Source organism: Leuciscus leuciscus (assembly GCF_965113295.1).
Source record: "Leuciscus leuciscus genome assembly, chromosome: 3".
In the NCBI taxonomy this organism is placed as follows: domain Eukaryota; kingdom Metazoa; phylum Chordata; class Actinopteri; order Cypriniformes; family Leuciscidae; genus Leuciscus; species Leuciscus leuciscus.
The window spans coordinates 15,230,024-15,243,134 of NC_138727.1; the positions used below are offsets into that span (position 1 = coordinate 15,230,024).

Genomic DNA, 13,111 nt, shown 5'->3' on the forward strand with positions numbered 1-13,111 from the left:
CACTGCATTAAATTAATTTGCATTGGATTGAATCATGCATTTTTGTTATACGTTGTGTTGAAATCTCCCCCCTCAAAAGCAAAATCTTTAACGGAACTGGTTTCTTAAAATTTCCATAGCTAATTAGGCCTATGTAAAATGTCTCATAGTGCTTTATGTGCTCGGTGGCTCATTATTTTTTTATTTTTTTTAAACAAACATTATGTTTCACAGTCAGCAATTTATTCGTCCTCTAGCGCTGTTTCATGTGCTGAAATGTTGATTTACAGTCAGACCTTGATTTACAGTCAGACCATAAATTCACAAAGCATTACCATTAGGCCTACATTTCTATCACCAGTTGTAGGCAGTGCAGCCCCTTCATATCAAACTGCATAAATGTCAGGCTAGTGACTCACGGAAGGCAGGTAATCTGGCTTTTTCCTGGTCGTGGATGACCTCGTCTCCTTCGAGGATTTGCTCTGGAATATCTAGCCCTCTTCTTTTTCCTTTCTCCATCAAAGAACTTCTATCACTTCTGCTGCTCTCACTGCGAAAAGCGGAATCCATGCTCTCCGTCCCTGGAGACTGCGGTCTGGTTCCTCTTTGAGGCATCCAGTATCTCTGTTCTCTGCCGCAGTCTGTGGAAAAACCCCGGAGAGAGATGAAATCTGGATCTCCGAGTCTTGATGAAGGGTGTTGAATGGCCGGGAGCCGCACAGAAGCCACCGTGGACATCCTGACTGAAAAGTTTACGTTTTAAAACAACTCTCCCAGAAAGCCCTTTTCCAAAGTGCGTTACGCACTAAGAAGAAAATAGATTAAATGAGATAAATTACGCATCGAACTCAGTCGCTTTATAATGGCTTAAATGTCAAAAGTGCCGTGTAGTATAATGTTGAAGAACTTTTATGAGAGGAGATACTGTCTGCCTACTGTTTTATTACATAAGAAAAGCCAAGTTGCCCTTAGCAACAGCAAGCTCTCGCGCATAGGGTTGCAGATTACGCGGGCAAATGTTCATGTGATGTTCATACAGGAACTCGATCGAGAATACGCGTTTAGTTGGCTACTTTAATAAAGTCATACAATGCAATTTGTATGTAAATGTAATGAATCCTAACCCAATCCGTAAAAGAAAACATTTGATTTTCAAATATTTATTTTCCTAATATTTTCCAAAAAGAGGTTTTGTCAGATTTCCCTGTTGGGGTCTGTTTAGTCTCCAACCTGAAGTAAACCCACCTACACATATATAGTAAATTTGAAAACATTCTTAGTAACAGAAATAAACACTTGGCAATCTCTATTTGGCATGTTTATTCATTTCTGAGCTTCAATGAGAGAAAGTGAATAAAATAATTTTGTTCCTGTGGCTGAGGAAATTTGAGCTGATGTGTCATCACAGTCCTGGCACCCAGTCAAACTCTCATTGTGTTGTAAAGAAGAGTCTCCCACATTGTTTTAGTAACATTCAAATCCCACTCAAGAAGAATACTGCTGTATTGTAGCCCGGCAACAGCCCTAACTAACAGACTGAGAGGTGAAAAAATGGGGTAGTGGTTTCCAATATCTAAAACTGCTGTTAGAATGCGCAGGGGTCTAACACTCTACAATGGTATACATGTTATACAGTAATTAAACAGTAATATTACTCACAACTTTCCACAAAATCAATTACTCAGAACGAACTTATGTAATTAAGTGTAACATACAATTACCATCCAAACTTTGAAGTTATATATTGGGTACCAGGCACTAACACGTTATTAAGTAAGCATTTCAACATTAACTAAATTATAACAATAAATAACAAACTAAGCTTATTTGTCATTATGCAATAAATCAGTGTAGCATTACAAATAGCTTCAGAAAACGTCCTGCGTATTTTAGGACAGTCTGTCACGTGACACAGGTGCGCGTGCAGGCCACTATAGAATGAGCAAAAGTAGCCTATTCTTGTTCCTTGATCGATTTTCCAGTAAATATCAGGAGGCAATCAAATGTAACGTGTCCCATCGCGAACCTACCAAGAACTCTAGGCTACTTTTTCATTGTTCAACTTAATGTTGGCCTAATAGTGTATCTTTTAAGGTTAATTTGAATACTAATCGTAATCTAACTCAATATAATATCACAATGCAAATTCAAATGGCATATAGGCCATACATTGGCCTATAACTAGACATTTACATATAACTAGACATTTACATATAACTAGACATTTACGCATATCAGTTAAATTAATTTAGATAATAAAATGTAGTAAGCAAAATTGCATTTCTGCATTGCATTTATTTTATTTAGGCATACTTTATTCCATATGCCTACTATTTCTGTAATAGGCTACTTTTGGTGCAAGGTTCTGTGGTAAAATGATTTCTCATAATATTATGTGAGAAATAAAAGTTGTCCTTTAAACGTCCCCAATTCAATGACCCTGGACATTAATGAACTTGCGCAAGACTCGTGGCCTGTGACCCAGGATATTTATTCAGCTTTGAGATTCTGTTTGGTCCCTCGTGGATCCATCATCTGCTCCTCTCGCGATAATGAGTCTGGATATATTGAGAGCAAACACGAGCACTCGTCCATTTGAAGGGGCGTCGCAGGGGTTCTTTTAGGGTCCTTTGGTTAGTGGTGAGATTGTCTTCCAGGAGATAGGACATCATGTCTGACGCAGTGATCAGCTTCTTGAAGGATTTCTTGGCCGGTGGTGTGGCCGCTGCCATCTCCAAGACAGCCGTGGCCCCCATTGAAAGAGTCAAACTCTTACTGCAGGTACGTTTTTAAGTCAGAATCAATCATTTTAAAATATAAAAATGCTGGGTCGTTTCAACCCATGTTTGGGTCAAATATGTACAAACCCAACCGTTGGGTTTAAAATGTAATAAAAAAATATAAACCAACGGTTGGGTTTGTCCATATTTGACCCAAACATGGGTTGAAACAACCCATCATTTTTTAGTGTAGGCTATTGAATGTCCCCGTAAATAGCTTGGGGGAAAAAAGTTGAGAGTAAGTCATACATTAGAAAGAGGGTGCAGTGAACTTGCATGTCAAGTTTATTTAGTTAAAAAATGTTACGGTAAAATTCGAATCAATTAATACAATAGAATAGACTAAACAAACAGGAGAGTTTTGCCGACAATTCATTATGGCGCTGTCCATGGTGCTACTTTATAAAGCGTTACTAAGACAAGCGTCACTGACAAACAAAAAAGTGCAATTTCAGTATCGAGTAAGTTTAACTAATTGAAAAGGAGGTTCTCTGCGCTTCTGTAATCCACAACAATCCGGTGCAACCAAGGCAGGACAAAACAGAGCAGAAAAAACGTTTCGATGTAGTTACATCTTCATCAGAGACTCTGATGAAGATGTAACTACATCGAAACGTTAGTCAAGTCATTGTTATGCACCTTAAATAAAAATTGTATCAAGTAGACATCTGTGCTGCACCGGCGATTCCCTTTTTTCTGCTAAGTTTAACTAAAGTTTGATACATTTTATTTGGTCATTTAAGTAGTGCTTTACTAATTAATTAAATAAATAAATAAAGTTGAAACATTTGACCTTGACGACTTCCGTCACGCCGAGTTCCGCGTTTCAAAGGCCAATCATGGGGGTTAAGATCGTGACTGTGAAGAGCAGCGATATTTGGTGTAAGTTTAAAGTTAAAAATAGTCTGGAGGCTGCAACCCAATACTTAAACCCCACCGGGCAAGATGGGTGTGACGCCATGTGCAGCTCGCGCTCGTGGACAGACTGATCCCTAAGTGTAATCATCACACTTTTTTTGTGGCTCCTTTATACAGGATGATCATGCAACACTGACACAAGGAAATAAATGAAATTACACTCAAAAATTTATATCCCATAATCCACATCCGATGTGTGACCACAATGATATCAAGGGTGCACTCTTCCACTTACCAATTCAAACTGTGCCGCTTCACAGGTCCAGCATGCCAGCAAACAGATCACAGTTGATATGCAGTACAAAGGCATTGTTGACTGCGTAGTAAGAATTCCCAAAGAGCAGGGATTCTTGTCCTTCTGGAGAGGCAATCTCGCCAACGTCATCAGATACTTCCCCACACAAGCCCTCAACTTTGCCTTCAAAGACAAGTACAAGAAGGTCTTCCTTGGAGGAGTGGACCAGAAGACCCAGTTCTGGCGTTACTTTGCTGGTAATCTGGCCTCTGGCGGTGCCGCCGGTGCCACCTCTTTGTGCTTTGTCTACCCTCTTGACTTCGCCAGAACAAGGCTTGCTGCTGATATCGGTAAAGGCACGGCGGAGAGAGAGTTCAGTGGTCTCGGGAACTGCCTTACTAAGATCTTCAAGTCTGATGGTATTAAGGGTCTCTACCTTGGCTTCAATGTGTCTGTCCAGGGCATTATTATCTACAGAGCTGCTTACTTTGGTGTCTACGATACAGCAAAAGGTAAGCAGCTATTAGGGAACATCTGACATGGATCAAATAAATTGCTTTTAAAATACAACTCAGTGACATGGTCGAACTCTATCACTCAGGTATGCTGCCAGACCCCAAGAACACACACATTGTCATTAGCTGGATGATTGCCCAGACTGTCACAGCTGCAGCCGGTATCATTTCATATCCTTTCGACACCGTCAGACGTCGTATGATGATGCAGTCAGGACGCAAAGGAGGTAAGCCTTTTGGCACAAACTATTGTTTCATGGATTTTGTGAATGATTAGTCGATCAGTCTAACGGATAATTTTCTTTCCAAAAGCTGACATTATGTACACGGGCACAATCGACTGTTGGAAAAAGATCACTAAGGATGAGGGCGGCAAAGCTTTCTTCAAGGGTGCCTGGTCCAATGTGCTCAGAGGCATGGGTGGCGCCTTTGTGCTGGTTCTGTATGACGAGATTAAGAAGTACACATAAACATTCTCCATCCATCATGTCGATCCCATCAAAGGAACCCCTGAGTACTGTGTATGTCTTAATTGTGTAGAGTGTTAACAAACAGGGTGAAGTAGGGGAAGTGTACTTAGCCATGCTGGCCCAGGGGTGGATTTTAATCATGTGATCGTAGGTGGTCACAGCACCCTCCACCTCTACACTTGTAAATATATTTAACTCTGCCTACTGCTCCCCAGTTTTAGATGACATTCAGTCTGGTCAGATTGAAAGTTATTTTTTTCTCATTTATTTATTTGAATCAATCCCTCATAACTCTGAGAGTCTACAAGTTCTACAGTGGCTCTTCTCTTCTGTAGCTAGCTGAACACTCTCAGACTGAAGCAAGTGGCTGTACACTGGAAAGCTGACTGTTCTTGTGGTTTATTCCACCTTATGTGTTCTTTTAATAAGAATAAATCTGACAATACAACTCCTGACCGGTGCTTGTGGTTTCTTTTGTATTATTACATTATTTCTTACTGACAGATTTTATGATGATAGTAAAAGTCAAAAGTTTTGTTACAGCTGAGTAATGGAAGTGGACTCATATTGGCTTTCATAGTTTAAATTGTTACACAAACATTTTAAATGAACATAATTTATGAAGAAAAACTGTTCAAATTGTATCATTCCCATTTTAAACCAAATACAGAATATACAGTTTTTGGGGTCAGTAAGATGTTTTTAAGACATTTTGTAAAGAAATCAGTACTTTTAGTCAGCAAGGATGCATTCAATTGGTCAATAGTGACAGTAAAGGCATTTATAATGTCACAAGATTTCGATTTCAAATAAATGCTGTTCTTTTGAACTTTCCATTTATGAAACGATCCTGAATTTTTTTTTTATCACAGTTTCCACAAGCAGCACAACTCTTTTCAACATTAATAAGAAATGTTTCTTGAGGACCAAAAACAGCATATTATCATGTGACACTGAAGACTGCAAAAACTTCAGCTTTGTCATCAAAGAGATAATTAGCATTTTTAAATATATTAAAACAGAAAATAGCTATTTTAAATCATATGAATATTATTAATGCAGCCTTGGTGAGCAGAAAATACTTATTTCATAAATATTTTAAAAAACAAAAACTGACCAACCCCAAATCTTTTCTTTTTTTCAACGGAAATATATAAATATTTCAATTTCATAATATAATATTACAATACAAGTGATTATAAAATTATATTACATATTACATGGCTAATATATTATAAATTATAATCACCTTAAAAAGTATAAAAACATTACTTGATGTTGAATGCACATTAAATACTGATCTGTAAAGAAATATATAATGTAATGTTGGTTTACAATACTAATATAATAGTAATAGCCCAGTAAAGGCTAGTAACAGTAACCAATTACAGTAATGCGAGTCAAACAACATAGCAGTGTTTGCATAATAACCTTGTTAGTCTGCTATGTGTCAACAAGTGTCAGTCAGTCTTTTCAAAAGCAATTTAAGAGTGACAGGTGAATGCCTGGCATTGTTACACTGATTGTAACAGATGGAACACTGTCTAAGCATGTGTGGCACTTCATATCAGCATGCCAGCTATTCAAGTGTCATTCAGCTGGGTCAATAAACAAACCACTTTTACTTTCCAAATAATGGAACAACACTGGATATTATCGTAACTAATAAAGCATTTATTTCACATGAAATTTACAGTTTCCAACAGATGTGTCGTGTAATTAATTATTCTGATAACAGCAACATTGACTTTAAAATTATACACAGCTTACATATATATATTTTTGTGTGTGTAAAATACAGAAACTGGTTTACTTCTGAATGTCTCATAAAATGGAATGTCACACTTTATTGTCCCCAAACAGTTTAGATTGTCTCCAACAAAATCTAAAATGTATATAAGCCACACATTTTTAAGTAATTAATGTCATTAAACATTTAGCTGTGTAGATTATCTTACAAATATTTAATTTTTATATCACTCCATATCCAGACAAATTAACGTGAGCTCAAGCAGTTTGTCCAGAATGTTTCATGTTGTGACCTACAGTCATATTTTCTACAAACAGTTAGAGCAGAACATGTAAAGTGAAAGGGATTCTGAGGATCAGGACCATGCAGGCCGTGGTGTTGCCCTGTTGAGTTTAACGGTTCCCGGTCTCGCTTTGTGAGGACTACTGCCAGGTCTAGAAGTCTTCCCTGTGTTCATGGAAAGACAGGAGTTGCACTATTGTTAGGACTGTTCATTAACAATTTTGCATTAAATGTTATGCATGCAGCTAATCAAAATGACAACAGTTGTCTGTGTTCAAATACAGTGGCTAGACTCTTGTTTATCAGTAAATAATGGGGAAAGACCTACCTAACAGTTAATAAAAAAAAAATTTTTTTTAAATCAGATGGGACTTCAATTAAAAGTAAAGTAAGTTGCAATGGCAGATTTTAATCATCAGTGAAACTAAACAAGTAAAAAACAACTCGTACAAGCAAAGCACATCACAAATGGTACTGAAGGTCAAAAGGTTTTACTAGAATCAATACATTTTTTTTTTATTATATATATAAAATATAATATCATATAATATCATATATATATATATATTTTTTTTTTTTTATGTCAGAGGAGTTGGATGCAAACTGAACATGTCTTCATTCAAAGTGCCTCATGCAAACTTCGGCTTAAAGGCCCACTATGCAAGATTTGTACCTTAATATAACAGCTTCTAAATCATTTCGATGGTAAACGAACTCATAGTAGGGCGAATAGCAAAGCATGGGGATGACGCCGCTGGAAAAACCAGCAATGCAAGTTTGAGAGGTCCGACAAATCTCGCGAGAATCATGACTTGCTTTACGGCACGACGTCACATACATCATATGAAGCAGCCTCTATGGAAGACACTAGCACGCATTTCAGACGTGAATCATGGCAGAGTCAACAAAGAAAACGCGGTCAGAAGAGTGCAGAGACGGCTCTGCGTGAGTGGTATTTACGACAGTAACGTTAAATACAAGTACTCCACAGTGACTCTAGGGGTCGCTGTTTGAGAAAAACGGAAACTGCATAGTGTGCCTTTAAAGGGGTCATATAATGGTACATGCACTTTTACAAGTTGATTGTACTGAAATGTGTGTTGGCAGTACACAACCATCATAAAATGATAAAAATCCATCCAGTGTTTTTTTTTTTAACCTTCTTATACAGTATGTTTTCCCCCATCTAAAATCAAGCCGTTCGACCGTGTGACGTCACACGGTCGGACGCCCCTCCCACGATTGTTGATTGACAGCAGCGTTTCAAATCAGACCCGCCCTCGCTCGTGAGCGAGCTGTCAATCATAGTCCGCGCTGTCAATGTTGATACGCTGGAGCACTGTCTATGAGCAGAATGGCATCTAAGCGATTGTGGTGTTCTGTTCTTGGGTGTAATAAGGAACACAGCAGTCATTTTGATGTACCTAAATCCGAACCTCTGAAGACGCAGTGGCTGAGTTTGTTTTCGAAGGGAATATTCCCCACGATCAACGTCAATGCTTTCATGTTTGCGCGAACCATTTCACACACCAGACTGCTTTACAAACGAGGGTCAGTATAAAGCTGGTTTTGCTAAGAAGCTGCTCTTGAAAAAAGGATCGGTACCAACTATTCGTGTTCCTGCTGCACCTCCAGAAGAAGTGAGTGTAACGTTTTATAAACCTTTATATTAATCTTTATATTAATCTTTGCAAATTGCTAGCACGCTTCACGATGAATGCGGCTAAGGTTTACACTCGGTACATTACAGCATGTTTTCTATGTACGACGTTCTCAATATAATTAATAATCCCACGTTTATAATGAACAACACGTTATGGTTATTGTGTTATGGTTATAACAAATGGTGTATGCACAGAACAGAGGGGCGGGGTGAACAAAGCTCATTATCATTTAAAGACACATGCACTTAAATGGCGTGCTGAAAACAGAGCTGTTTTTGACCAGGTAAAATTAGTGTTTTCTTACAATACTAATGAGAATTTTTAATTAAAGTATATTACGAACTTTTAATTTAGACCCTAAAGAATCATATTATCTTGTACAAAAATGGCATTATAAGACCCCTTTAAGTTTGTGTTGTGTGTGTGCATATACCAGATGTTTTGGTGTACTTGAGTTTAACCGGTGGAAGAGCTGTAACGCTTGTTCCCATGTATCGGCACTGCTGTTGATAATCAGCTAGCTGCTCATCTCGGGTCATACCAGGAGTGGGCTTCACAGATTCTAGACGCTTCAGGAATGCCTGAAAGCACAAATACTTAATGTCAGAAATTTAATTGACTTCCTGAACTAATTTGGGCTTGCTGAATTACAATATGAATTGTTAACATGTATTATTATTATTAACATGCTGGCCAAGAATGCCAGTTATATAGCTTGTCCAAAATCCTTATGGAAAAATGTATAAACAATAAATAATTTATTAATAATAGTTCATTAATAAAATAATGGATCCAGATAATGGTTGAAAAAAATAATAATAACATAAGACACTAAACACTGATTTACATAGATTTTTCATTATATAAAACAATAAAACAAATTAAGGAACATATTAAACAAAAACGATATTAACAGCATTAATAGTATAATTATACTTATTCATTCATTGTTTTTTAACAGAATTGATTTAATTGTTTTTTTAACACAACCATGTTAATGTAAATAAAAATTCCACTATCCACATAAAATAAAATTATTTAATCATTACTAATGAATACTGCCATACCGTAAAAAAGGTTTACAATATACACTACAATAATAAATAAAATAAAAACTATTTTTGTGTACTTAAAAATGTGCACAAATTTTCACTAAAATACCACAATGGCCCTTAAAAACATATTTCTTTTTATTTGGGATGAAATATGACGGATGAAAATTCTCTCGACAGATTTTGTGTGATTCACCCTAAAGCTAAAAGCTTTCAGACATCTATGATCTCACATTAACTTGCCTCAAACAAGATGACCAAGAGAGTAGTGTGACTACAACTATGACCTCTGAAAAGCCACAGTGAACCATTGAGAATAAAAATAACCTGTGCACAAGGATCAGAATGTCACAGGCTGTTATGCCTCCGTATGTTGGTACAAACACCCCTTTGGAAACCACTCAGTAAGCAAAGCCCATGAAAAGAGCTGGGACTGGAAATAGAGTAAAGGTGAAGATAGATGTCAGCTCACTCAGTGCTCTTAAAGAAAGAGAGAGACTGTCTTGTGTTCCAGCATTAGTTGCTAGGTAGTAAAATGCTAACAAGACCTGGAGGAACATGCAGTCTGAGAGTCACAGCTCATAGTCCCTGCTTTTATTGATTAAGAAGTATTTTATTTTCATTTTCCTGTTTTCTGCATTAAAAACTGACAGAGAGGCTCTGACTCTGTAAGGTTCTGTGAGGGTGACCAAAAGAGAGAGAGAGCGAGAGAATATGCATACGTAAACAAGCAAGGTTAAGAGAGCACAAAACACAAACACACATTATGTTGCTTCGAAAAGCACGGAGCCAGAGAGATCCTCATTTACTCGCCCTCCTTCAAGTGTAATTTGAAGAGTTGCATAATACTCTCTCTCTCTCTCACTGAAGCTTAGATGAGGAAAGCACGGGGGTGAATTCGGTATAATGTCAAGACCAGCATGTGCGCAAAACTGCTTCCACCTGTCTCTTCTCGTCTCAGTCAGTGTGGTCACTGTCTCTCTGCTTTCACTGGCTGTGGCTGACAGCGCCACCTAACCCATGCACACTTTCACAGAACACTTAAATAAACCCTCACACAGAACACCATTACATGAATGAATAATATCACCAAAGAACATCTGGTAATACATACTGGTACTGGGACATCTGAGTAGAAGAGCACTGTAAATGACAGAATCGAAACATACATCGTCTGGGGTTAGGAAGATCTCCTATATTTTTGAAAGAAATGTCTTATGCTCACCAAGGCTGCATTTATTTGATAAAAAATACAGCAAAATAGCTATTTTCTATTTTTATATATTTTAAAATGTAATTTATTCTTGTGATGGCAAAGCTGCATTTTCAGCATCATTACTCCAGTCTTCGGTGTCACATGATTCCTCAGAAATCATTCTAATATGCTGATTTGGCGCCCAAGAAACATTTATTATTATTATTATCAATGTTGAAAACGGTTGTGCTGCTTAATTTTTTTTGTGGAAACCATGGTACAGCATTCATTGATAAATGGAAAGGGCAAAAGAACTGCATAAATGTAATATTTTTTTTGCAACATGTCAATCTCTACAGTCACTTCTGATCAAATTAATGCATCCTTGCTAAATAGGATAAATATAAAATAAATAAATACTTGCAAAAATTGCTCAAATAAATACTGACCCTAAACTTTTGAACGGTAGTGTACATGCATATGCTCATCATGTGTACACCTAAACACACAATTTCTTCCTTGACTGAGGCCAACAATTAATGAAAGCTTCTCTCTTATAATAGGAGTTGCTCTCAGTGTGATTAAAATTCAAATCTAGTCTAAAGTTAAAGGGGAGTTCACTGCATAACTAATAAGATAGGGAATAACTCCCTCTAGTGGAATGAGAGAAAATATTTTCTTGTGAAGAATCTGAACTGACCAGATTTTCCTTCTGGATTCGCTCTTGCTCTCGTTGTCTGTTGAGGGCGCTGTGGTAAAGGCGTATAGTTGGTGCACTGCTCCTCCGACTGCTGGTTTTGGAGCAGGCGGCGCTGGCGCTACGCGAACTAGCCGTGGAATGGGACAGTTCACGTAATAGCCGCTGATTCTCCCGGTCGATCTCCCATACCTCTTCATTTGAGAAGGAATAGTTCTTACGACTGCTGCCAACACTGCCAGGACTGGAGACCATAAGTACTCTGTCTAATTGTTTCTCTACTTTTAAAAACACTGCAAGGGAGACAGACAGAGAGATTCTTGAGAAACAGCCACAACAACAACAAAAACCATCTCGATTCATTGCACAAACCTGATCCATTCTCTCCTTCAGAACTTATACTGCCCTGACCGTCCGAATCATCATTCACAACCATCTCCTCAGCAACTCTGGGCTGATGTTGTTGAACATCTGCTGCCAAGTGTTCAGAGGGCAGAACAACATCAATGGACTGGAAGGACTAACATTTGGTGTCGAGAGAGGGGTAACATCAGTGACTGTGTCATCAGATTCTGCCACTTCTTTTTGTCGCTCTTTCTGCTTAGCTGAACCCACCCGATGATGTTTCTGCGAGCGAATAGAGCTTTTCTCGTCACTGCTGTGTGAGGACTCCGGATCGGATGATGACGAGTGGCTGCGGCTCAGCTTGTGGAATTTACCAGCAGATTTTTTAGGTGTTCCATGGGACAATCTCTTATGTTTTGTTGATCTCATATCATCCTCACTTTCATCGTCACTACGATGATATCCATCATCATCATCATCATCATCATCATCACGGTTAGCATTACCATTGATTTTCCTGAGTTTAAAAACAGCATGCTTCTCATCCAGCTCTCTTTCCTCATCAGACGAGTATGAAGATCGGCTGTTGTTCGTAGTCCCTGTGCTCGTGACACTTGGGAGTGTTGAGGAGCCTTTGAGAAGTACATCACTACTTTGTCGCTCTCTTTCATTTTCTGTCTCTTTACTCCGTCCCAGTCTGCCCTGCTGGTTTGGACCATTCTCCAATCTGGCTTTATCTTTCCTGCTCCTCCCACTTTGAACTTCACTCCCTATCTGATCCATTGAAACATGGGTCTCTTTTCCTGTTCTCTCATCATGTCGTTCTGAGGCCTTCTGTTTATTGAGCCGCCCATTCTCAGAACCATCAAGTCCATTAGCTTCACAGTCACTGTCAAAGAACGAGTGGTCAACTTCTCCCTCTAACTCTTTGGGGCTGTACATGTCTGTAGTGTGTCTTCCAAATGTACCCTCATTCAGTGGAACCTGGATAAGAAAGGAAAAAGGAAACTTTTTTATAAACCACCAACTGTTATTAGGCTCAACATGTGGAAAAATGAGTTGTCTGAACTATTTCAATGTTTTCTAGAGCAGTGGCCCACTACAGGGCCTCAGCAAACTAACAAGGGGGGATTGTTTGACTAACAATCATTAAAATAAGCCTAAAAAATACGAAATTTCTTACTTCAATGCACCCCCTCAACAACTACGGTTGTAGAACGGTTGAAGGG

At 38.2% G+C, this 13,111-nt stretch overlaps 3 protein-coding genes across 3 annotated transcripts in view; 1 reads left to right on the forward strand and 2 right to left on the reverse strand.

The window, feature by feature from the left end:
• Positions 1-1,200, reverse strand: part of LOC309495311 (EF-hand calcium-binding domain-containing protein 6) — a 31,810-nt gene extending 30,610 nt beyond the window's left edge. Inside the window, exon 1 of the mRNA XM_082164985.1 lies at positions 399-1,200. Coding sequence (XP_082021111.1) covers positions 399-717 — 319 coding nt within the window. The 5' untranslated portion in view covers positions 718-1,200. The remainder of the gene's footprint in view (positions 1-398) is intronic.
• Positions 1,201-2,563: 1,363 nt separating this feature from the next.
• Positions 2,564-5,352, forward strand: slc25a4 (solute carrier family 25 member 4). The gene is made up of 4 exons (XM_082164442.1): positions 2,564-2,760; positions 3,938-4,424; positions 4,514-4,654; positions 4,740-5,352. Exons 1-4 carry the CDS (start codon positions 2,650-2,652, stop codon positions 4,895-4,897), a joined length of 897 nt encoding a protein of 298 aa, XP_082020568.1. The 5' UTR covers positions 2,564-2,649; the 3' UTR covers positions 4,898-5,352.
• Positions 5,353-6,550: 1,198 nt separating this feature from the next.
• The window catches only part of cfap97 (cilia and flagella associated protein 97), a 7,666-nt gene continuing 1,105 nt past the window's right edge, over positions 6,551-13,111 (reverse strand). Inside the window, 5 exon segments of the mRNA XM_082164431.1 lie at positions 6,551-7,094; positions 9,027-9,174; positions 11,541-11,830; positions 11,910-12,053; positions 12,056-12,866. Coding sequence (XP_082020557.1) covers positions 7,003-7,094; positions 9,027-9,174; positions 11,541-11,830; positions 11,910-12,053; positions 12,056-12,824 — 1,443 coding nt within the window. The 5' untranslated portion in view covers positions 12,825-12,866 and the 3' untranslated portion in view covers positions 6,551-7,002.